Raw genomic sequence first — 22536 nt, forward strand, 5'->3', positions numbered from 1 at the left:
TATATTAAAGTATTTCTTCATTACCCATTTAAGCCGTCTCCAGCCATTATTAGTCTCAAAGTGGGTTCCTTGTCATCGAATAATGATATTTTGTATACACTTTTGCCTTATTGCTATACAGAGGTTGAGTGTGTTACATTAAAATTATTTTACAGCCTTATAGTTATTACAGTCCATGTCACCACCAGTTATGCTCTATCAGAGAACACTGTAAATCTCACAAATAATCCTGCAGCATAGTTTCCATTTCAAAAAGCTCCATTGTAAGGCTGTCATGTCCAAAGCAAACCTTTCCTCCCTGTGCTTTCCATAAGTCACCTAGTGTAAAAGGGCAACAGTTTCCCAGCACCTGTTTCAACAGATCAATCTTATAGAAACCAAAAGGCAAGCATTTGATATGTGACTATATGGAATATCATGAATACCAGCTTCCTTAACCAGCTGCTTGAGGTATGCGATGACTAAACAGATATATCATGGAAGCAGCTTGTACACATGAGTTGTGTTGTTTTTCCATGTGGATATCTTTGTATATTATGTTGCCTTCTATTGCCTGGGACATGTAGACAGCTTTTGCCACTGTCCTTTGTGATCAAGGATTCTCACACTATACTTTGCTTACCACAGTTGGGATATAACTTGTTCCAGATCTCTTTCTGGATGGTCCTGGTACCCCGAGTTGATCCATACTCCTTTGTTTTTCAATGGCGTTAAGTATAAGGAATATTCCCATCTTGGAAGTTTTAAGTCTCAGATCTGAAAACATCTTTCTGATTTGAGTGCATGAATATCTTACACTGGAAATTGTGGTTACATACTCTTCCCAAAAGCAATACATTTTTAGTGGCATCACACTATCTACAGAATGCCAAATAATGTTAAAATGTAGTTCTGATATTTTTTGTTCCACTATAAATTAATATTGCCTGTGGTTATTACATGACTCACTGAGTTGAACACTTAAAATCACTTTAATATAATGTACTCAACCCTCTGCAAAATGTGGGAAATCTATCAGATATTTTTGGGAAGCTTAACCACCAAATAACTGAAACTAAGTAAGATATATTAAACATAAAAAAACTGTGTTATCTTTAACCATGCTAACCATACAGCATTGAATCAGTGTTAGAAAAAATTTAAAATTCTAACACCAATTTGTTTTAATGTCACCCCTATTACAATAAGCACAAACATGTTATTAATACTGTAAGGTGTATTATTATTATTCATAATTTTGGTATTACTTGAACAAGCTAAATTGTGTTAGTTTTAAAAAATGAATAACGAGAACACATATGTAACCAAAAACTGTATAATGTGTCTTCCAGTTAGTGTCAAACAAAACAATAAAAAACTGTTTACACAAGTTCCCCATTCACAGTGATTCAGACAGACTGTTCACAGATCTGGTTAGCCTATGGCTGGTTTCATCAATACCCAGCTGGCTCTCTATGCAGAATATCATCTGACACACAATAAAACCAACAGAGGAAGTAAATAATTTAAATTTACAGTGAATGTATCATTTATATTGTAAGAACTCCTGCCATTACATCCAACTGAGATATAGATAGTAAAAAAAAAAAAAATTAAAAGGGTATGCAGGATGTGGCAGATTTACATATAGGCAGGAATTTTTGCATAATATATCCACAATTTCACATTAACACAAGATCTAAGCAATGTTCACCAATTTTAATTATTCAATAGTTTTATTTCAGGAGGAAATTAATTTGTTTTGCTATTTTACAAGATTATATGATAGTTTTGCATAAGTTAATCTGTAGGTTCTATCATGCAAACCATCTTAAAGAATTCCTTGTTAATGCATGACTAAACCTAAATATACATTAACACATCATAATTCATACACACTGAATTCCAATATGCTACTCCTAGTAACCTTTTTTGCAATATATTTTTGTTTTAAAATTGTACAAGTCAAATATTCTGGTAGAACTGTTATGGTGTTGTCTTTCTTAAATTTCTGAGAATTTTTTTCTCATATGGTGGTATTAGATTTCATTACTTTCTGGACTGCTGAATTTATTCTGTATACTTCTTTTTCTTTTTTCTGATAGGTTGTACATTTTGTTTTCAGTTGCTATTTCTAATGTGGGTATATTGTTATGTGTTGAGGTAATTAGGCCTCATCAGCACCGGATATGTCAGATGTAGCGTGACTGACATATCCTCCATTGCTTTCACTCATGGGTCCCCAGAATTACTAGCATACATTTCTCCCATTGATACTGCAGATACTTGACCAGCTCTGAGAACAAGAAAACTAGCTAGCTGGTTTGCGAGTTCTCGTGAATGACAGTAGAGTTAATTAACATAAATATTAATAATAAATAACTGATGTTAAAATAAAAATAAAATAAATAATGTGTTATTACTTCTCACCATAAAAATCCAATTTGTAAATGACTTAAGTTAAATTAATCATAATTACACTTCACTTGCTTAATTTGGTTTACACCATTAAATTTGTTGTTCATGTAAAACATGATATATATTTTGTGCCTTGACCACTACTATTGCCTGAGAAACCTTCCTAGCACTGGATATAGCAGTTATAGTGTTTGACATATTACAACATACTCTTTTTACTCTCATGCATAGGTTCTTAGAAATACTAAATTGGCAACTGCTTTTATGCTTTCTGAAATGTCATTTCAAATAACACAAAAAAAGAAAGCACTATTATTTATAGTAAATGAATTCTGAAATACACACTTTATATCCAATGCTTAACATTGTCAGGGACTCTTGATAAAAAGTACAAGAAACTGCTCTAATAGTCCTCTTTTTCAGTAATGGCTTCTTTCTTACCACTCGCCCATACAGGTCAGCTTTGTGTAGGGACTGGGATATTGTTGATGTATGAACACTGACTCCCATCTCAGACATGGAACTTTGCAAATCTTTCAAAGTTACAGTTGGCTTCACAATGGCATCCCTAACCAAATTCCTGCTTATCCGGCTGTTTAGTTTGAAGGGCGGCCTGATCTGGATATTGACTGGATGGTAAGAAGCATATTCCACTTTTTAATGATGGACTTCACCATACTCAAAGGGATAATCAGCGACTTTGAAATTGTCTTGTAACCTTCTCCTGATCTGTGCTTCTCTATCACTTTATCCCCGACTTGTTTGGATAGCTCCTTGTTCTTCATGGTGGGTTTTTTGTATCACTATTCGAGTTGTGGCTTGAACAAATGCATTTACTCTAAAGTCAAGTTAAACCACTTTGATTACACACAGTCAGACATAGACCATTACAGTAATTTTGTGACCTTTCAAACTAATCTATTGCACCTAAACTGATTTAGGGTTGAATATTTATGCAACTGAGAATATTCTAATTTTCTTTGAAAATCTAACTTACTTAGATAATATCAGCATTTTTTTAGCTTTCTCTGTTCAGAGTAGATTGTGTAGATTCTAAATATAAAGTCCCATTTTAAACTTTCATGATTGCAAGCTCAGATGACAACAACATGTGGAAACTTTGCAGGGGAGAGAGTACTTTTGCAAGGCATTGTATATTGTTGGACCTCGATAATTTGCCATGAGTGAAACAATGACAGACAAGTCTACCTAACTTCATTATCATTTAAGAGAGTGTGATAAAAAGAATTAACAAAGATCATGATCTACTGTTAGAAACTTTTACGAGAAAAAAGGTTATTTTAACCATATGTAAAGCTGGTGAGGCATCATTTGGTGTATCATAGGCAGTTTAGTTATCTTTATTACAGAAGGATAAGATGAGCTACTAAAGTAATAGCAGTTGAAAACATTTGGTCTATGGGGAGCTTAAAGATTTAAAAATGTTGTCTCTTATACATAGAAGTGACTTGATTTAGGTGTTTACTTTTTATTAAGGCTTGGTGTGTTAAAATTAAAAATAAACTACCAACATCAAGTTAAATATAAGGAGAAATAAGTTTAAGTTTTGGAAACCAAGATTACTCTTTGAATTTCAGTAAAACTACTTTTGTCAGTTGGAAAAATGAATAATAGTTTCTTTGATAATGTGGTATGTGCTATTTATTTACAGTTAATATTTTCCTACACTGAAAATAGATACTTACTTCCACTCACATAATAGATATTTGTTCAGTGCTGCCCTCTATAAGCAAAAAGGTTTTTGCTCACCACTAGACTTACAACTTCCACCTACCTCACATTTCTACATGGTTCAGCTGTGATGTAGCATGGAAATAAGCATGTGACAATCTTCCACCGATAGGAGGTAAGGATCTATCGAAAATATATTTTCAGTGTAGGAAAATATTAACTTCTGATACAATATCTTATCTCTACTCACATAATAGCTAGAATCCCACAATGACGTGGTGGAGGGATCAGTGCAAAATGTACCTAGATGAGCACCCTTTGGAAATCATCCAAAGAACACCCAGTGAGTGTGGATTCTCTTGTTAGAGAAACACACTCATGGGAGACCATACCATATCTGAACCAGATATACTCTTCTCTCTCGATGAATGAATGAATGTGTCACTAAATGGGCTGTAAAAAACCACATGCAAGAATTAGCCATACGTGCATAGGGTATAGAGTGAATAGGGCCCATAAGGTCATAGTCGGGAGGTTAACTCCAACCCAAAGCCAGTGAAACCAGAAATGGATCATCCCATCCACGGTATGAGGAGGGTTTTAAACCACCTTTATTCAGACTGTAAACAGGAGGTCAGCTCCAGTCCAAAACCAGCATATCCGGTAGGAGCAGGGACCTCAAACAACAGTAGTTGGATGTGCCCAGGGTGTAGAGTGGCTAGAACAGATTGGACAATAACTGTAGGTAAACTGTGGTACCAGGAATGGATCAACTGGACCATGATAGGAGGAGGGTCCTTTACCATTTTCATCTCCAACTCAGGAACCAGATGAGAAGGATCACTTCCGTTCCGAGAACCCAAGCTATCCTGTGTGCATACCACCCAACACAACCAAGACCTGTCTCCTCAGTCCAAAACCATGCGGCATTGGGAATGTATCATCCAGTAGAAGGAGGGTATCATGTTAGCTGGTTCAGCTCCAACCAATACCAGTTGCCCAGGTACTGACATCTAGGCAGCAGTAGGAAGGAGGGTTCCCAGTTGAAGGGGAGAACTTCATTTGATGAAAAAATCCAGTCCAAAACCATATGGCACCAGGAATTGTACATCAGGTCTGCAGTAGGAAGATAGTCACACCATCTACACCAACAAAATACCACTGCCCTACTCTCAGCTGAGTGGGATTGAGCACACTCAAGAGGAAGCCTACATGGTCCACCACTCCAGCAGCTAAAAGCTGGTAAGTGGAAGGACTCCCATACTCCACTGGAAGAGGGTGGGAAGATAGTGCATTGGAGAGTCCAGAAGAACACAGCATTGGAGAAAGTGCAATGGGGACCGTAAAACCCTGTTTTCAAAAGCAGTCCATTTCTGATTTATACAATTGAAGGAGCAGCAGGAATAGGCAGCAATCCCCTTCTGCTTTACTCATGCTAATCCATGAGTGTACAGTCTGGGACAGACATACTTATGACACAAAACACCATGACGAAGAACTTACTAGTGGTCTTTCGGAACACCCCATCTGAACAGTGGGTGTTAATGACCTTATTAGCAGTACAGTTCGGATTTAAGAATAAGTATATCTGGATAGACATCACTCTTCACAAAGTAGGATACAATATAGGAAAAAAGTGTGACCCTGTAAGAAAAAGAAAGAAATTAATAAACATACCAAATAACATTTGAACTAATGTGTGTAGTATGGCTACAGGCATAATGCGATATCCGGATGAGAACAAAATGGCCGCCCAAGGGAGCTAATGGGAGATGAATGTGTTGGGTGTGGTCCACCTGCCAGTCTGGATGATTTCCCCCAAATGACAACATAAATGAACATCCAGGGAAAGGTAAGATGTCTAATCTCATGTGATGATCCCTGTATTAGGGAGTCAAGAAATAAGGATGAATATGCCAGCCTAATTTGTTGGTGAATCCAACCTGTAAGGGTGGTGAGTGAAACATCATTTAGAGGGGAAGGGAACCATGGAAGAAAGACGTGCAGGCAATATAACATCTGAGTTCACATAAAAGACATGTAAAACTATCCAGACCCAAATAGTATTAGGGTGAAGTTTGAAATTAATAAACTGCAGTGAGATTACCACTGTTTAAAATGATATGAAAAACAACCAAGTTGTTTAATAAACAGCAAAAAAAACAACAACTAGACAGTGTGAAAAACAAAAAATGTAAATTAAAGTACAATCAAGAGTGAAAATTAACACATCTTAATACTACTGTTCCAAATTAAGAAGTGAAGATTGGGTTCTACAGTATAGAAGGAGAATTTGTCATGCTCCTATTGGTGGAGAGTTGTCACATACTTATTAACATGCTAAAATGCAGCTGAACTACCTAGAAATGTAGGGTAGGTGGGAGTTTCAAGGTTAGTAGCGACTAAAACAATTTGCACATATAAAGGGCAGCACTGAATGAGAAAAGCTATTATGTGATAAGTGGTAAGATATCGTATAGGATTCGCCTTATGTTAAACATTTGTCAGATACATATACACTGGCTGACGAGTTTATTAGGATCTAAACTAATAAAAGGTTGGGCTACTTTTCACCTGAATAACAGCCATGACACGGTGTGACATAAGATCCAAGAATTACTGAAAGTTGCCCCGAAGATTTTTGTTTAATCAATCATGAATATCACATGCAATTCAGGAAGCAAGATATGCAAATGATCATGATGGCAAATGCACCTTTCAACTTTATTCCACAGATGCTTAACCCATTAAGTTCTATGGCTCAGCTGCACATATATATAACTATAACTCTATGCAAATGACTAAAATTACCATTTTATTGTGATTGATGGCAACTCAGTTTTATCTGCGAGTCAGAAAACAAAAACTGAGTTGCTCCTGCCACAGTTAATGGGTTAAGTGGATTGAGATTCAGGGATTTCAATGGCCAAAGAAAATGCCTAAAGTTTCAGTCATGTTTCTTTAACCATGCATCCACAGTTTAGGCATGGTAAATGAGAACATTGTCACCTCAGAAGTAACTGCCCTTGAAGCACTGCTGAATGCACTTTACCAGAAATGATGCTAAAGTCAGATGTGGCATTCATTTTGTCTTTTAAGTGGACCAAAGCACCAAGACTACACTTAGAAAACATGCTCAAACCATAATCCACCACCAGAGGTCTGGACAGTTGGGACCACACAAGATGTATTGAATGATTCATGTGACTTTCTAAAATCTCTCTTCTTCCATCTGTGCATGAAAGGGTAAACATGACTCATCAGACAACATCACTTTTGGCCAGTCCCCATTGGTCCAATGTTTGCACTCCTTAGATCTATCAAAATGTGTTTTATTGTTGGTAACTGAGATAATGATTTACACAATGGCCTGGTACTACCATATTCATTTGTTGCAATGATTTCTCAAAGTACATCTGGAAAAGGATGTGAATTGCCCTACACTGAACATTTCTATCAGTTGATCCATTGTTCTATGATGGTTGGACTTTATCATCCTGTGAAAAAGCTTTCTCCTCTTTCTATCTCTAAGTATTTGTGGCCACATTCACACACACATCACCACCCCCAGCCAATGTATTCACCTTTTGTCATTGCTGATAAACCCAAGTGACTGGTGTTTTGGGGTAGTCTACCGACGAAACTGTCATGGTCACTGTGGTACCTGGTAGACATGCACCCACTATCATGTCCTTTTTTGAATGCTATAATAGTTTTGCCTCTCTCCATACCTATTCAACTGATTACAAACGTGCTTGTCCTAATCATGTATAATGCTGCAGAAACCATCCGAAAGATGATGAGATTGAACGAATTTGCATCTGCAGCTCAGGTCAGGTCAGGCCCAAATGTGAAAGAGTACATAGGTCTTAATAAAGTGGCCAGCCAATGTATATCTGCAAAGAACTATATTTGGTTATGATGCTTTGATCAGTGTCTTGAAAGAGCAGGTGTGACCTCACTGGTAATGATTGTCTGTCACATTTTTACGTAATGTGAGACTAATTAACAGAGTGAAAATATAAACTTTCATTACAGACATATTTATGTGAAAATTATTTCTCTTGAAGTAAATCTAACTCGTATGAAATTCCTGAGTGAAACCTTTTCTGCAAAGAAAATGTTTTCTGATGGATACTACAGTTTCACGAGGCATTTCTAAACTGTTGAAGCTCAAGTTACTTTATTAAATCATTAAGCTATCTATAAATAAATACTGAAATACTACTTACACTGACAAGTTGAACAATATCCCACTCTGCTTGGGAAAGAGAATTTTCTTGACATGGTAACAATGTTTTGGATCTTTCTGTGTCCATTGCTTTGGATTTTAAAATTGCTTTTTATAGCTCTTTAGAAAAAACAGCTCCTTGTGTTTGAAATGTCCTTATTCTTGATACACTCTAAACAAACAAAAATTCAACTTCAGAAACTAAATAATCAAAGTGAAATAACTGTAACTTGCATAACAAAATCCAGATATAAAATTTTTTTTAGCAAAAATGGGATTTCAATAAAAAAAAAGATTTGAACATGAAAAACTTCTTAATGAAACCTGATGTCACACATGGCTCTGTGTAAAAGTGACCTTTATATGGAATAATTCATTTCTTCCCCCAGTATTCACAGTACAGAGTACATGTTATTTATGAAGAATCTCTAAGGTATTATTAAGATAGTTTGAAGATAAAAATAGTTATTGATGACTCTGAAAACACACATAACTTAAGAATTTAGTCAATATAATAAAACACCAATTGAAAACCTATTTAATTTAAAGATAACATCAGAATTAAATGTTATTATTTATACATTTACTATCAAACATGCTCTGACAATATGAGTAGAAAGGTAATGCACGCAAAATAATGAAAAAGTGCACAAATATAAAGAAAATTAATGGTTCAAAGTTTATGTCTGCTGTACTTCATAAAATCAAGATGATACCAATGACTGTTTCACAACTTATACTTTTAGTGTCGCTGAATAAAACATGTTAATCATTATTCAAGTATGCTGTACAATCCATTAAATGTTGATCTGCCTGGCCAACTTAGGAAATATTATTGCATCTGATAAATAGACATAAGCCAGGTTTTATATAAATATGTAAAAATTAATGTTCTTTAATAATAAGTTGGTAAACAATGATTTATAAGCATACTTTGCTTATGAATCATTATTTGCAAACTTATTATGTTAGCATAATGTGCTTCTTTACTCAAGTACCAACACTGTTTAGCATAAAATTATTGTAGAATCATTTATCTTTGGGATTTTTATGAAAAATTCACAACATAAAGATGCAAGAAAGCCTAGATATTTCTAGATTTAAATTTCATATACATGTTAAAATGAATGTTGTTTGGTATCAAATTATTGTAGCATGATTTAGCTTTCAGACTTAAATTACACAACATAAAGAGATAAAAAAGCTTAACTATTTCAAGATTTAGAGACTAGAAATGAGCATACATTTGTTAAGTGTATTTTACACATACATGATTTTTTCACAATTGTTCAGTAAATTTTAAAATCCTATCATCGCCAAAAGCTTCCTTTCTCTTTATCTTAAGCTAAAAATAAAAACTTGAATGTTAGGCCAAAATTAAGTCAGCATTAAACAATGATCAGCAAAAACATTTTTCAGATTTTTTGGAAAAATGTATATCTTATTCTCTTAACACTAAATGTGATATTTATGAAACACTGAGAATGTCCTATCCACTTAAGAAAATAACTCAAAGTTATAATCTTCCTATACTGAAAATATTTTTCCAATGGGTAGTTACCTCTTCTCACATAAATAGCTTTTCTCATTCAGTGCTGCCCTCTACATGCAAATTTTTTTTGCATGCCACAAGCCTTCAGCTCCCATGCAACAAATTTCCACTAATAAGAGTGTAACACACTCTCCTTACACGTGGCTCCCTTTATTTGATTCTACCAAACTATCACTTCGAGTTTTGGGAGAAAATGGAAGCACCGGTTTACAGTTGGAAGTGTGAGAGGATGTAAGTACCCATCAGAAATATCTTTTCAGTACAGGAAAATTACAACTTCTGATACGGTACATTACCTCCGCTCACATAAGTAGCTAGAATCCCAGGTGGAGGGACCAATGCAAGGGGAAAACAAAGGAGCATTCCTTGAAAGCATCCGAAGAACACCCTAAAAAGTAGATCATCAAAGTAGAGGATTAGAGGATCACACATGGGAGACCGCGCCACATCTGTACCAGGTATACTCTTTCCCAGTGTGGAATTAAGTGTCACAGACATGGGCAAAAAAAGGGAGGAGCACATTCATACAGGAGAGAACAAGGCGAGATAAGGATCTGAACCACCAAATTACAAACCCCAATCCCATAGAGTACTGGAATGTGGGTGAAAGTAAAAGGATGTGCACCTAGGTGTAGAGTGGTTAGGGCATGACGGATCGTACCTGGCAAGTCAACTGTATCCAAAACCCAGCCGCCACGAACCAACATTTACGTGGGGGGTAGGATGAGGATCATACCATTGGTAAGTCAACTACAATAAAAAACCAGCCACCGGGAACCAACATCCATGTGGGGGTTGGAAAGAGGATCATACCATCTTCACTTCAAGTTCAGCAGAATAGAGGGAGTCACCAACCAACCACTCCATAAACGGGACACATGATAACAATGTGATAAATTGTTTGACTGATCCAAAAACCCAAAATCCAGGCTATTGGCATAAGAAAGACATCTCGGCAGTGGAAACAGCTCACTCAAAATTATCTGACAGGAACTGCCCCAGTACAATAACATTCTCATTACATGAAAACATTGAGGGATAGCATAAGAGGAAGAACTGCATTAATCTACATGTCCAACAACTGTGGCCCACAACAGGAGTGGAAGGAACAAGAGTATAATTGAGTGATACACAGAGACACCAATAGGACATATGTGAGAACTTGGGTTAATTGGTTCAGTTCTGAATACAAAACCCAGCCACTGGGAACCAACATCTATGCTGGAGTAGGATGAGGGATCCCAATCGAAGGGGTAAACTGCATTTTGATGGCTCAGTCCAAAGATAAAATATCCCCTCAGATAAACCCATATAGAGATGGAGCATCAGATTGGAGGTCATCTCATCATCTACTCCAGCAGAACACCACCCTCCTACTCTCAACTGAATGGTTGTAACATTATTTGTATTATATATCAATACCACATTCAAGAGGTTGCCTCCATGGTCCACCATCCCAGTAGCTTGGAACTGGACAGTGTTAAGGACACCTGTACTCCACTGGAAGCAAAATGGGGGAGAATATTTGGTGGCAAGTCTGGAGAAATGTCAACACCAGAGATAGTACAATGGATAACCATGAAAACCCTAATTTGAAGGCATGGCAGGGCTGGGCAGCTATCCCCTTCTGCTTTGCCCATGAAGTCCACAAGTGAGTGGGCATATTAAAGAAGTAAATATATTGCTAGGAAAAATCTACAAGCAATCTTGAGGAACACCCCATCTCAACAGTGAGCATTTTATGGCCATGGAAATTAGAAATATGCAGTCAACATGACCTGACACTGCAGATTTGACTATTTGAAGCATATCTGATCAGGAAACACTCACCACAGAGCGGGATCCAGACAGTAAAAAAAAGAAAAAAAGGAAAAAGCCCCTGAAAAAGAAGATATATATATATATATACATACATATAAAAGATAATTTACCAAATGACAGTCCCACCAAAGTCTGAAGAATGGCTACAGATGGAAGACGACAACCCGAAGATGAAGACACAGCTATCCAATGCAGATTGTGGGATATGAACGTATGTGGGGTTGTCCACATGCTCTGCTGAAGAATTTCATCCAAGGGAAGATGAAAATGAGATGCCAGAGAAAAGAAAGGTGACTGATCTGATAAGAAGACACCTGGAACAAATTACAGGAAGAAGATATGGAATAATAAGCCAATTGAATCAAAAGCCAAACCCAACTAGTCAGGGTGGAAGGAGAAAGGTCACAGAGGATGTCTGCCAAGGAATGAATAGGTGGAAACGGGCATGACAAAAGGAAGCCGTGTGAGCAACATAACAACAAAAAGTATGAATGGGACATAGTAGCCAATCCAGATCTGACAGAGAACAAAGTTAGAAATGGGAGTATGTGAACTCGTTAAGGAGGAGGATCCACCCTCCCAAGCCACTGAAGTTTTGGGAAGGAAAGATTGATTCCAGCTCAGAAGGGAAGCATCCGTTAAGGTGGGAGAAAGCAGAACACTCACCAATGTGTGCTCCTTGTCCAACCACAAATGCAGATTGCCTACAAGGGAAGGAGAAAGGGGAGTAGGAGCCTCCAATGGATCCTGCACAAGATTCCATTGGCCATGCAGAGCCCACTGAAAAGACCTCATATACACTCAACCCAAGGGAATAAGGGCTTCCATGGAAGACCACATTCCTAAAAGCAATAGAACCTCATGAGCTGTAAAGGATGGACTAGTAAGGGCATGGAGAACTGAAAGCTCCATTGAATGAATCTGAAGAGGAGAAGGTTGAGCCCAATTGAGGTGAGTGTTCAAAAAGACACCCAAATGGACAATATATTGGATACGTATAAGGAATGATTTCTCCAATCTGATTAACCAACTCACATGAGATGCCTCCAGGAGCAGCAGATGAGTGTGGACTCCTGTTCAGAATGAGCTAACAGAAGCCAGCCATCCATGTAATGATGTAAGCATAACCCCCAAGCATGCAAATGTGGGCAAAAGCCTTGACCATCTGACAAAAGACGTACAGACCGAAGCAATCCTGGAGGGCAGGGCAAAAAATTGATAAACAACCCTGTGATGAATGAACCGAAGATAGCACCTCAACTGACGAGATATCAGGACATGCAGATAAGCATTCGCAATGTCTACCTTTGTCATCCACAAACCTGGAGAAAAAGCCCACCTGAGGGTGAGAAAAGACTCTATGGTAAATCGGGGTAGAACAAAAAATTTGATTGAGGCACTACAAATCCATCACAGGCTGCCAGTGCTGGTTTTCTTGGGTACCACAAACAGCCTGGAATAAAAACCTGGAGAAGGATAATTGACAGGTTCGATGGCCTGCTGGGCAAGAAGATCTTGTACCGCCCCAGACAGATGTTGACTGGTGGTAGGATTCTGAGGCACTGGAAAGGAAACAGGTACCTGAGACAACTGAGGAGGGGAAAGAAAATGGATGACAAGTCCCTCAGATAATACCTGAATAGCCCACAGATCTGTGATGAAAATTCACCAAAGGGGAACAAAATCGGTCAAGTGGACCCCCACTGGACTGGAACCAACCACATAGTTGAATAAGATGACAAGATGGAAAACCCCTGGAGGTATGAACAGGCATGGGCTGGGAAGTAAGTGGATGGGAAACAATAATATGAGCATGTCTAGGCTTTAAATGAGACAAACAATCCATGAAAGAAGAAAGTGTATTTTGTTGTTACACCAACTCCAAGTGGGATACCAAAGTCTCAAGAATACTGCCAAAAATATACAACTGTAGTAAAGGGGTCATACGTAAGTCTTGTAGATAAGTAGACAGTAAACGAACCTGGGACAAAGCAGCATACCTCCCCATGATATCCCAACAACAGAGAAACCATGTGTGTAAGAATAGAGCTGAAGAAGGAAAATATGTCAACGTGGAGGTAATCGGGGAGAGGTTATCCTGCAAAAAACCCTCAGGATCTCTGTGGATCGCCTTGGAAAGGAAGTGGATGGTAGACAAGTACTGTAAGAGAGTGGATAGGGTAAGACGAAATTGAGAAAATTGGGTGTGGGATAAATGTACAGAATTATCAGGGTCTGACACACACACACACACACACACACACAGGCAAAAGTGATTCTAAGTGTTAAGAATTGAGAAACAGACATTCATCCCGATGGTAGGCCAAGGCAAACTGATATGAAGCCTGTAGAAGGCAAGGCATGCTGGCACCATCAACCATTTGAAAAACAAAATGTTCAGCATGAATCCTAATATCCAGGGAAGGGACAAAACAAAATACTGAGAGGAGGAGGTGTCATGTAACAAAGAAGGAAAGGGATTAAATGATGTCAGGGGAAATGGATAAAACAGAACATACCTGAGAAATTATATCTAAAAAAAGCCATATTAAGCTTAACTAATTCCACAGTAGGTGCACAGGAATAACTGTCAAAATTAGATGGAGGAAAAAGGTGCTCCTTCCTTATTTTCCCCGTCTGGAACACTTAATTCCACACTGAGCAAAGAGTATACCTGGTACAGATGTGGTGCAGTTTCCTATGTATAATCCTCTACTTTGAGGATCTACTCTTTTAGGGTGTTCTTTGGATGCTTTCAAAGAATGCTCCTTTGTTTTCCCCTTGCACTGGTCCCTCTACCTGGGATTATAGCTACTTATGTGAGAAGAGGTAAGGTACCGTATCGAAAATTATAACTTTCCTATACTGAAAACATATTTCTGATGGGTACTTACACCCTCTCACACTTCCAACTGTAAATCGGTGCTTCCATTTTCTGCTAAAACTCAAAGTGATAGTTTGGTAGAATCGAATACAGGGAGTCACATGTGTCAGGAGAGTGTGTTGCTCTCTTATTAGTGGAGGTTCGTTGAATGATGATTACATTCAAGATGCAGTTGAACCAGTTGATTATAAGGTATGTGGGAGCTCAAGGCTTGTGGCATGCAACGAGAATAGCTATTTATATGAGAAGAGGTAATGTACCATATTGGAATCCAGTATCGATCAATTAGATACTTATCAATTCCACCTTTAAATATACTGCATCTACCACATCTGAAGGCAACTCACTCCAAAGGCTAACCACCCTGTTAGAAAAGTAAAACTGTCTAAGCTGAAGGTGACTCCTGCCAAAATTTATTTTAGTATTCCCTTGTCTTACCATTCTCGGCATGAATAAAAGATGATGCAACTGAATACTTTCAATTCCCTCAATAATCTTGAACACATCAATCAGATCCCCTCTAACACTTCTTTTTTCCCCAAAAAAATTTCTTAATTTGTCATTGTATGATAACTTTTTCACCCCAAGTATCATCATACTAACTTTCTTTTGAATCCTTTCCAAAATTCATAGTCCTTCTGAAGGTAATGAACCCAAGACTGAGAGTACATTATACTCCAAATACATTATCTGTAAACACAACCAAATATCCTACTTACCCTTCTATTAACAACAGCACATTGTTTGGATAGCTTAAGAGATTGATTAACCAAAATACCAAGTTTATTTTATTCCATAATGCTATTAATATTATACTTAAGGTTTACACTATTATAACCCACTAGAATTAAAAGTCATCTGCCAGTTAGAAGACACTACAACAGGTATCAAAATGTTAAACAGAATTATGAAAACAATAATACTATACTATCCGAATACATTTTCTAGTTTCATTCTTATTATAATTATCAAAAGTTTTATTTTAAAACTGACTGATGTTATTAAAATGTTTATGCTGTTTGGCTGTGTAAGCAGTAAATTTAAGTGAGTTTAAGAGAAAGCTTGATAAGTATATGAATGATAAGGGCTGGCTTTAAGATTTATTTATTAATAGTTTTAGTTTAGTTTAGAGGATAAGGCAGGAGAGATGGATCAATAGGTCCCAAAACATGTTATGTTAAATTTAGTCTACTTGTAGAATATCCAAAATACTAAGTTTTCATTTTGGCTAGGTATGTGTTTGCCTGATAAAAAAATTGAGTTATGATTATTTGTTTCTCTTGGTTGATTACAAAACATTTGATTAACTGTACAGTTATAGATACAAAATCTAAGGCTCAAACACTGTCATTAACACACTTATGAAAATGTAAAACAGTACTGAATTGTCTAGAATAACACATCTGGAAAGGTGTACATAATATAGATGAAACAGGTGAGTGAGAAATAAATACGCCATTGTCTCGAAGCATTCAGCAAAGCACAAGCTTAACGTATAACTTTACAAATATCCAGTATCCCATATACCATTGCACTTGTACATGGTGTTTGACATTAGACAGTGCATTACTGTTTGCAGGTTTGAAAGTCAAGATATAGAGATAAATAGGAACCATAAAAAATGAGAAACAAATGAATAATAGAAGGACAGTTGAACTTTCAAGATCTTTTATAAACCTCCTTAGTTGTAAAAAACACAATCTAGCATTTTTCTATTCCCAAAACCATCCACAAAAGATCTGAAAGTACCTAAGTTAACATTACATGCTACTGTTGCCACAATTCACTCCACACAACTGAATACCAAAAGGGTGAAAAAAGTTTTTCTGACAGTGTCCCTACAATTTCTAACTTTCAAGTCATCATTCCTAGCCTCTTTTTTTCCCATATATAAAAGGTCTGCCTATACAAGGAGAAAAATTTCAAGTGTTTAAATACTGTTTGAGACCAAGATTAATTGCAGTACATGTAGCATCCTCAAAATAATGGGCACAGTGGCCTTTTGTCATATAGATCTTTCAATATTTTTATGCAATGGTAAATAATTAACAGCTATATAAGAATTTTAAATACTGAAATTTTTATATGAAAATTATTCCTCCTGCACTTAACAGAGCTCATCCTAAAATTCCCAAACTAAACCTTCTCTACAAGCAAAATGGTCTCTGGCTCATACCACAGTTTCATGTAGCACTTCTATATCGGTGGTCTCTGGCTCATACCACAGTTTCACGTAGCACTTCTATATTGATGGTTTCTGGCTCATACCACAGTCTCATGTAGCACTTCTATATTGATGGTCTCTGGCTCATACCACAGTTTCATGTAGCACTTCTATATCGATGGTCTCTGGCTCATACCACAGTCTCATGTAGCACTTCTATATCGATGGTCTCTGGCTCATGCCACAGTTTCATGTAGCACTTCTATATCGATGGTCTCTGGCTCATGCCACAGTTTCATGTAGCACTTCTATATTGATGGTCTCTGGCTCATACTACAGTTTCATCTAGCACTTCTATATCGATGGTCTCTGGCTCATACCACATTTTCATGTAGCACTTCTATATCGATAGTCTCTGGGATATAGAAGTGCTACATGAAACTGTGGTATGAGTATAGAAGTGCTACATGAAACTGTGGTATGAGCCAGAGACCATCTTGATGGTCTCTGGCTCAAACCACAGTTTCATGTAGTACTTCTATATTGATGGTCTCTGGCTCATACCAGTTTCATGTAGCACTTTTATATTGATGGTCTCTGGCTCATACCACAGTTTCATGTAGCACTTCTATATTGATGGTCTCTGGCTCAAACCACAGTTTCATGTAGTACTTCTATATTGATGGTCTCTGGCTCATACCAGTTTCATGTAGCACTTCTGTATTGATGGGGCTTGGGTTTGTTTATTCAATCAAAAAAAAAACTCCTATGCTACAGAAATGCATAAAAATTATGTATGTGTGTAAGGATATGGAAGTTCAGCTCTCCTATAAACACTGAATAATGCCCATGTAAGATTAGAAACTTTTCTATCAATTCCTTCAAGACTGAATCTTAAGTCAGAAGTACTATGCAAGATATGATATGTTTTTCAATATATTTAGTAATAATAAAGGCCAAAAAATGTACAACATTTAAAAAAAATGGTTGTACACTTCTTAAGAGTTGTTAGTTTTTGGAGGTTATGATGAAATGAGGTGATGAAAAAAATAGAGGAAAGTGAAGGAAAATTAGAATTCTGAAATAAAATCTCAACTTATTAGTCAAGTAAACAGCAAACAGTGTTAAGAATAAAATTTGTACATGTAATTCAAAACATTTCCTATAAAGTTCAATACTTCACTCTTTGTTAACATGATAACAAATCATAGTTTATCAAAGTGATCTGGAAATTCAACAACTAAAGTACATCATGTATATTCAAAACATTTAAAGCAGTTCCCAACTATTCACACAAAATATTAATGTGCATATAAGACAGACAAAAGACTAATGACACAAAAATATATTTTTAGGAATTCAGTTCCAACCAATCAAATATTCTATAGTTACTTGTGTTTATGATGTTTTTAGTGATCCAAGTTTTACACAAACTTATTAATTTATAAGTAATGCTTGATTAAAAGGCCTGCAAAATAAAAACAACAAATTACTTAAATATCAAAGTATCTCTATCGTGTAACTTAATATCAAAATACTGTAGCATTTTTAATAGGAATATAATGTAACATTTACATTTTGATTGATCAGCCTTCAATGGTTAAAAAAAAAAAAGAAAAAAAAAAGAAGTTCAATAATAATTCTTTGTTTTGAATAAATATCCATTCCCCATCAAAATATGATAAAGTTCACTGTTCAAACAAAACAATTACTGCTGAATTAATGTCTCCTGTAAAACAAGTAAAAAGATTTCAGGTACATAAATAACAACAAATAAATTGATACACTTGTATTATGGCCACTACAGACTGTATTTGTACTTGTAGGCACATCCATGTCTAGCATTATGTTGCAACTTATACTAGAGATTATCACAAACTTTATGTAATACCAAAGGCCAGTTTCAGTGTATAAATGCAAATATTCATTTCAGTGTTGCTTATTTTATCCTAGACCCATCAAATTAACTTTCACATGTAATGCTTAGTTGAACAGCTTATGATTTACAGCCATTAGTCTATTTCAATGGACTTCCTATGCATGTAGGTCTATACAAAGAGATCAATTTCAAGTTTAAATATTGTTTGAGACCATATTAATTATAGTACATGTAGCATCCTTGATGCAGGTGTGAAGTACAATGGATGTGATTATTGTACAAGATATACATAAATGTTCTTATAACTAAGGTAAATATACAAATATCTCATGGACATTAAAGTATCACTCAAATTATTTAACAAAAAACTCCAATACTGTAGAAACTGGCAAAAATCGTGCGTGATAAACTATTCATAGTGATTATATTGACATAAAAATATCAAGACTTATTCTAACTAAAAATAAAACGAAAAAGTACGGTTACTATAAATAGGTCATAACCTATTGTTTAAATGGAGTAATGCTAAACAACATAGTCCAATAACTTATGCACATCACATGTAATAGTAAAAAAAATATATAGGTTGAAACCGAATCAAAGGTCACTGTCAATGACGTTCCTTTCCAAATTAGGTATCAAAACAATTTATCAAAAATGTTGTCACACTAATAAACAATAATCATACAATAAACAGATTGTATTCCTACCATAGTTTACAGCAATTTCGACCAATCAATAATCTGATGCACTCAACTTGACAACGTTTGAAATTGTATTATAATTTATTATTAGTATTACGATTACTCTCAAAACTCGAATGAGAGCAAGACATATTCCGTTGACGTAACTTATTTCAGGCTTAGCCTACTTTGCTCTTCTAGAAGTAGAACCACGTACATACATATATGTATATGTTATTTAGCTCTTGATATTAATATTTAAATATACTACGATTCTCAATCAGTTATAATAAAACTTATAAATCTGATGTTGGAACTTGGTAAGTAACTTGGTACACGTAAGCCTATTTTAGAATTATTCACAGACACTAATGCTTTTCGTAAACTTTGAGGGCGCGTTTCTTATTGTTTTTAGAGTCTGTTCTTCTCCTGTTTTTCTTTCTTTTTTTTTTTCCAATTGGATCTGAATTTTCAGCTCAATTCTGGTTTGTTATAAATTGAAGTATCACATTTTCTTGCCTCTTGAATGATAAAAAAGTGACAAAGTTCTTACTTTTTTGGTAATTGAAATTTAAGTTCTCAATTGAAATTTCAAATACTAATGGAAGCTCTTTTTGTGTTTATTTTCTGTATGATCATGAATTAATTGCTATACTAAAATTTCATTCATCATTCTGTGAAAAAATAACATTTTAGTACAATGATTGACTTGAAATTTTTCTAATAACATTTTGTTATATAATTACAATGGTGTAATCTACTATATACAAAGAAAATTCGCAATAAACTTTAACATATAGAAGTCATATAGAAGAAATGTTTAATTGCTGTTTATAAGTTTCATATTTTTACTTGGTTATGTAAAGGATATTAATCATATGATATATATACATATAAAGTGTGAAAAGTCAAATTTATAAACAAATTCGGATTTAAATCCACACGACGGTACTATGAAACAATATATATATTGTATACGCAAGTTATGTGCAATTGAGTTGGAGGTAAAATAAATCAATTTCCTGTTTTGAATATCATGTATAAAATTTTTTATTGGTAGTGTGGTATGCAGGCATGTCCCTTGTTTTCTGCTATTATTTAATATAGAAATGTTCTAAAAATTCCATTTATCCATGTATAGAGGTCTCACACAGTGACATAATAAAACTTCCTGTTTCATTCAATGCCGTCATATTGGTCGTCAAACTTTCCCTTCTAGCATTCAACGGGAAATTTATGTCAGTACAAGATTTGACAAGTTTTACAAGCTGTCAATGGCGTAAACATTACTTTTGGCAAAAGATACGAATTCAAACCTCCATGGTTATTCAGTTCCTTGAAATATCTTTCTTTATGTAGATCGCTAAGATGATTTATAGTATCACATAATATGATATTAGAAGACAGACTTTCATGTAAAACAAATAAAAGCACTTGATGTCCAATATGGCAGAGTAAACTATAAACCACAAGGTTTTCACATTGTATGTTGATCAAGAAAGTTAAGTTCCTTTTGATCTAAATAACTGTTGTGCTGTGTAATTTACCAAAGGATTTGTTGTTTTGATAGACGAGTTCTTTTAAATTATTTGGTGAAAATAATTCGAAGTTCACGCCATGTAACGATAACAAATTAGTTTATTTCTACAAGGTTGTACACTGTGTGTGTGTTGTAACTGGTAGGCCTAATGGTAATGCAACTAATATAATAATAAACTTACTTGTACAATTTCACGACTAATCAATAGAGTATCTGTATATATACGATAACTAAAACTAAACTATTTTAGACTCAATGACTGGCACTACCAACTGAAACTAAATATCAATGATTCACAGCTCACTCATTAATTGACTGGCCCACTAGTATTTATATCTGTTAGTCTCTGGTCGTTTGTTAATTTCCGCTATAAATTCTCCCCGAGGAACTTCAGCGATACAAGTCCTTTCTTGAAATAAAACTAGTTTATTATTTCTCAGTACAACTTTGCAATACATAGAATTTCCACAGTCACTTTAACTTGAACACACGTTATAATTCACAACGATTCACGCATTTTACTTACGGTCACTACCGCTCACTTGACTCAATTATCTGTCTCTCTATATCTCTCTATCTACAGTTATCTCTCCGCCTTATTTACCGGGCTTATATACTAAAATAGATGGCGCCTGGAAAAGACTAGAGTTACCAGGAAAAGTCAAGATCCTTCGAGAATCTCATGACGAGTTACTAGATTCACGTGACTTCCGCTGTCGTAAAACTGCCCCTACCTTAGTATTGCTTGTCCCGAACAATAACCGCTTACATTAAACCAATAGATAATTATCAATAAGTTGATTAAAGGTACAGAATTTACAAACACAAATTTAAAATTCAACAAAGTCTCTTAATTTTACGGGACGTATCTTCTTCCATACTGGTCTCCGTCATGTTGGCTTCTGCTTCACGTGGGGTTCATCTGCTCAATCGGGAAATGTCCTATTATCGGTAACAGTCACATTAGTGGTAGTAACTTCATTAAGAGCTTCATTGTTTCCCTTCTGAAAACCGGGTAGAGGTTCTTCTTCGACAGTGGCTTTTTCAGGTGACACGTCTTCCATTGTCCACTTTGTTCCAACTGAAATACCTGGACCATGATAACTTCAAAGCCTGTTGGCATGCACCACCTTTGGTTTACCTCTCCGACCACATTTTATTCAGAAAGTCACATCTGAGAGACGATCCACTATGTCATATGGGCCTTCCCATGAAGAAGACAACTTAGGAGACTTCCCTTTTGTCTTCCTGGGATTATACAACCACACCTTGTCTTCTGGTACAAAGCTGACTTCAGTACATTTCTTATCATAACATAGCTTCATGGAATCAGCAGACGTTTTCAAGTTTGAACGCACTTGATGATGAATATCATCCATTTTTTGAGATAACATTTTCACGAACTCTGGCACATTTTCAGGCAACTCTTCTTTAATCAGGTTCACTGGCAACCGAAGTTCCCGACCAAACATCAGCTTTGCTGAAGTGTATCCAGTGGCTTCGTGCTCTGCTGTTCTATAGACCATCAACAGCGGAGGGAGTAAGACATCACAGTCATCTTGGCGGCTATTTCAAAACTTTGCAAATTCCTGTCCCAGTGTCCAATTGTACTTTTCTACCATCCCACCATACTTTGGGTGAAGTGGCGTTGTTCTGGTCTTTCGTATGCCAAACAAGTTGCAGCATTCATGGA

General features: G+C 35.9%; 1 protein-coding gene across 2 annotated transcripts in view; it reads right to left on the bottom strand.

The window, feature by feature from the left end:
• Positions 1 to 19692, bottom strand: part of LOC106461182 (reticulocyte-binding protein 2 homolog a-like) — a 56970-nt gene extending 37278 nt beyond the window's left edge. For both annotated transcript variants that reach the window (XM_022388050.1, XM_022388051.1), the window contains exons 1-2: positions 19331 to 19692; positions 8322 to 8492 (exon numbers count right to left, since the gene is read on the bottom strand). In XM_022388050.1, the coding sequence (XP_022243758.1) occupies positions 8322 to 8408 (87 nt within the window). In that variant the 5' untranslated portion in view covers positions 8409 to 8492; positions 19331 to 19692. The remainder of the gene's footprint in view (positions 1 to 8321; positions 8493 to 19330) is intronic.
• Between the last annotated feature and the right edge of the window lie 2844 nt (positions 19693 to 22536).

This window comes from Limulus polyphemus, unplaced genomic scaffold (genome assembly GCF_000517525.1).
Source record: "Limulus polyphemus unplaced genomic scaffold, Limulus_polyphemus-2.1.2 Scaffold910, whole genome shotgun sequence".
Taxonomy (NCBI): domain Eukaryota; kingdom Metazoa; phylum Arthropoda; class Merostomata; order Xiphosura; family Limulidae; genus Limulus; species Limulus polyphemus.